At 42.4% G+C, this 4,220-nt stretch overlaps 1 protein-coding gene across 1 annotated transcript in view; it reads left to right on the top strand.

Annotated features, from left to right (window-relative positions):
- The first annotated feature begins 2,039 nt into the window (after positions 1-2,039).
- LOC112075619 (methionine-R-sulfoxide reductase B1-A-like) overlaps positions 2,040-4,220 on the top strand; it is a 26,353-nt gene continuing 24,172 nt past the window's right edge. Inside the window, 3 exon segments of the mRNA XM_024142586.2 lie at positions 2,040-2,181; positions 3,217-3,285; positions 3,288-3,358. Coding sequence (XP_023998354.1) covers positions 2,127-2,181; positions 3,217-3,285; positions 3,288-3,358 — 195 coding nt within the window. The 5' untranslated portion in view covers positions 2,040-2,126.

Raw genomic sequence — 4,220 nt, 5'->3', positions numbered from 1 at the left:
AACATTGCCTTTAAATTGTTTACTTGAGTCAAACGTTTCATGTAGCCTTCCACAAGCTTCCCACAATAAGTTAGGTGATTTTGGCCATTCCTCCTGACAGAGCTGGTGTAACTGAGTCAGGTTAATAGGCCTCCTTGCTCGCACACGCTTTTTCAGTTCTACCCACAAATGTTCTATAGGGTTGAGGTCAGGGCTTTGTGATGGCCACTCCAATACCTTGACTTTGTTTCCTTAAGCCATTTTGCCACAACTTTGGAAGTATGCTTGGGGTCATTGTCCATTTGGAAGACCCATTTGCGACCAAGCTTTAACTTCCTGACTGATGTCTTGAGATGTTGCTTCAATATATCCACATAATTTTCCTTTCTCATGATGCCATCTATTTTGTGAAGTGCAAGACTTCCAGCAAAGCACCCCCACAACATGATGCTGCCACATGATGCTGCCACCCCGTGCGTCATGGTTGGGATGGTCCCCCTTTTTCCTCCAAACATAACATGGTCATTATGGCAAACAGTTCTATTTTTGTTTCATCAGACCAGAGGACATTTCTCCAAAAAGTACAATCTTTGTCCCCATGCGCAGTTGCAAACCGTAGTCTTGCTTTTTTTATGGTGGTTTTGGAGCAGTGGCTTCTTCCTTGCTGAGCGGCCTTTCAGGTTATGTCGATATAGGATTAGTTTTACTGGTATATAGATACTTTTGTTCCTGTTTCCTCAGCATCTTCACATGGTCCTTTGCTGTTGTTCTGGGATTGATTTACACTTTTGGCACCAAAGTACCTTCATCTCTAGGAGACAGAACATGTCTCCTTCCTGAGCGGTTATGACGGCTGCGTGGTCCCATGGTGTTTATACGTGCATACCATTGTTTGTACAGATGAACGTGGTACCTTCAGGCGTTTGGAAATTGCTCCCAAGATGAACCAGACTTGTGGAGGTCAACAATTTATTTTCTGAGGTCGTGGCTGATTTTTTTTGATTTTCCCATGATGTCAAGCAAAGAGGCACTGAGTTTGAAGGTAGGCCTTGAAATACATCCACAGGTACACCTCCAATTGACTCAAATGATGTCAATTAGCCTATCAGAAGCTTCTAAAGCATGAACATTTTCTAAGCTGTTTTATAGGCACAGTCAACTTGGTGTATGTAAACTTCTGACCCACTGGAATTGTGATACAGTGAGTTATAAGTGAAATAATCTGTCTGTAAACAATTGTTGGAAAAATTACGTGTCATGCACAAAGTAGATGTCCTAACCGACTTGCCAATACTATAGTTTGTTAACAATACATTTCTGGAGTGATTGAAAACAAATTTTAATGACTCCAACCTAAGTGTATGTAAACTTCCAACTTCAACTGTAAACCCAGAGTCATTACACAACTCCCTCCTTTCAAAGAGCGCATCCTCGTTTTAGCTTGCGACTCAATGTCTTATAGGAACGTGCTCACTGGCCAAGCTGCGTTCACTGATCACTGCGGTTGTGTTACAGCCCAGGATCCAACCAGGGTCTGTAGGGACACCTCTAGCACTGCAATGCAGTGCCTTAGGCCACTCAGGAGCCCACACGTATAGGGATAAGGTGACTAGACATCAGGATATATGGTAACCGATTAGCAGCAGCGTATATGATGATTGTAGGCCTATGTGAGTGGGTGTGTGTTTAGGTGACTGTGCGTGAGTGTGGTCGGCGAGTGTGTCGGGCCCTGTGAGTGTGCATAGAGACAGTGCAAAAATATCAAATGAATGAATCACTGGTTGCGTTAGGTTTCTCAGAAACATTCAATTTACATCAAAAATAGAGATTTGGTTGTAAAAAAAGCAAACTGCTCCCAAGGTTAGGGTTTACAGTAGGGACGTCCCAAGGATCCCTAAAAGCATTAACAGTTGGAGTTGAGGCTTTTATTTTGAAACGCTCACTGTAAAGCAAGCGGAAGTACAATTTAATTGGAGCTTTGAACAATCGACGTCATCCAGCAGTACCAGCCCACTGCTGCTGTCCCAAAGCAAGCACAAGTCTGAACTTTTCTCAAAGCCGATAGATAACAAACCGGGTTGATTAAGGAAAGAGTGCGAGTCAACTGCACTATTATACTCTCATTAAGGTTAATTGCAAGTGGAGTAATGTCATTTTGTTCCTTCTTCGGTGGTGAGGTCTTTAAAGACCACTTTAAAACTGGTAAGAGGCTCCTCAGCTAGCTAAGATAGCATTTCAAGTTAGTCAGTTACAGTAGCTACAGTATTTTAGTTAACTTGTAAACATGAGATTAGTCAGTAAAAGTAACTTCTTCTGCTTTGCCTGCTGTTTGGAGTTTTAGGCTGGGTTTCTGTATAAGCACTTTGTGACATCTGATGTAAAAAGGGTTTTATAAATACATTTGATTTGATTCGGAAGTTGTGGCAACTATAACGTCTGTGGTATCTTTTACAGTAACGTTAGCTCTACTGTGTCCTAAAATGGACTATGACTTATGCTCAATCAGTAGCTAACAAAAAGTAGCATGCTTTTGTAATCACTGATTACACAAGGGCCACGTTCAGTTGCCAAACGTTTTCGAACGTTGCAGATAAAAATACCATGAATAGAGCCGACGTGAGTCATTATTCTACATGTCGGAGAGCCATGTTTGCTCTACATAGCTAACATGTTTCTATCTGAACGTTCCAAAACGTTGCATACTGCTGAACGCGCCCCTGGCTTTTACCAAACCGTGATGAAAGATTGAACCACCAGTCAGTTCCGTTAAACTGTAGCAACTTATTCTACTGTGCCAAGAAAACAAATGTAAACCAAACATTAATAGTTGCAGTAACTATAAAGTTGCAGTAACTATAATTGAAAATACAATTTGTATTATTTATAAGTATACAATGTAGCGCCTAAATATACAAGTATATTTAGATCTTAATGTGGCCACTTATGTCATCGTTTCTCTCTAAATGTAGGTTTTTGACATGTCCTCCTGTAACATCACTCAAAGAGAATGTGTTGAAAATGGGTCCCTCCCCAGGGTTAATAGATGACAAACCGGTTTGGTTAAGGAAATATGCGAATCAATGGCACTTTTATCCTCTCATTGAGGATTATTCCTGGTGGATTAATGATGTTTTCACTGGTCAAATCATCCTGTGACTTCACTCAAAGAGAATTGTGTTGAACATGGATCCTAGATCTACTTTTGGCTAATCTCACTGTAATCTTCTATCTCCCCAGGGTTGTATGTGTGTGCCCAGTGTGGACACCAGCTGTTCTCCAGCAGATCTAAGTACGAGCATTCCTCCCCCTGCCTGCCTTCACTGAGACCGTCCTCCAGGACAGTGTGTCCAAGCACGAGGAGAGACCTGGGGCATTCAAGGTGAGATCCTCTCAGTTTGGCGTGGAGTTGCATTGGACCAGAGTTGTGAAGTTTACCTTAGGTACAGATCTAAGATCAGCTAAGCTTCCCCTTCCCAATCTTAACCATTAGTGGAGGAAATGCGAAACTAACCCAAGATCATTGTCTATGGCAGTGGTCACCAACCGATTGACTGGTCGATCTACTAGGCATTCGTAGTCGATCACCAAACGTTTCTGTAGAAACGATAAAGGCTTGTGCTCCTTTTTTTTTATTCGACTTTGTGCTTTGGCGGAAGGGCACTTGATTCAGAAGCCCTGCGCGCCGGGTAGGCAAAGAGTTCCCATTTTAAATGACTTAATTTGTCTGAAGGAAACTCTGCTTTCCTGGCGACCAGGAAAGGTGTGCTAAATCAAGTGCTCCTACTGTGCTAGCCAATCAGATGGCTCAAATCACCTAGTACAGCTTCCACGACCCCACAGCAAAGTTTGATAGTAGCGCTAGCCATGACCAGAAGAGAAGCTGTCAGGAATACAGCAGAGCTGCTGTTCTTATGATTGACTTCATGTTGAAGTTTTTATTCGCACTGTCAACACTGTTTTTATTCAACACTTACAAAACCATAAAACACGCTTCTCCTTCATTCCACTCGCGCTGCAGCTGCAATGAGTTAGTAGCCAAGTGTGTCGCTAGGCCTGCGTTTTATTATTAGCAGCTCATGTCTATTTTAATATCGATGGATATTCACTTTCTCTGGTCATAAGAACAGCGTGAGTTTGTGCATGAGGCAGAAAATAATGCGGTGCGAGTCGAGTTTCACACAATCAGTGGGAGGACAGTGTACCCTCTGGTCAGTCTCACTGGAGGAACAGTAAAAGAAGAG

Source organism: Salvelinus sp. IW2-2015, unplaced genomic scaffold, assembly GCF_002910315.2.
Source record: "Salvelinus sp. IW2-2015 unplaced genomic scaffold, ASM291031v2 Un_scaffold3290, whole genome shotgun sequence".
In the NCBI taxonomy this organism is placed as follows: Eukaryota; Metazoa; Chordata; class Actinopteri; order Salmoniformes; family Salmonidae; genus Salvelinus; species Salvelinus sp. IW2-2015.
This window is presented reverse-complemented; position numbering and strand designations above follow the sequence as displayed.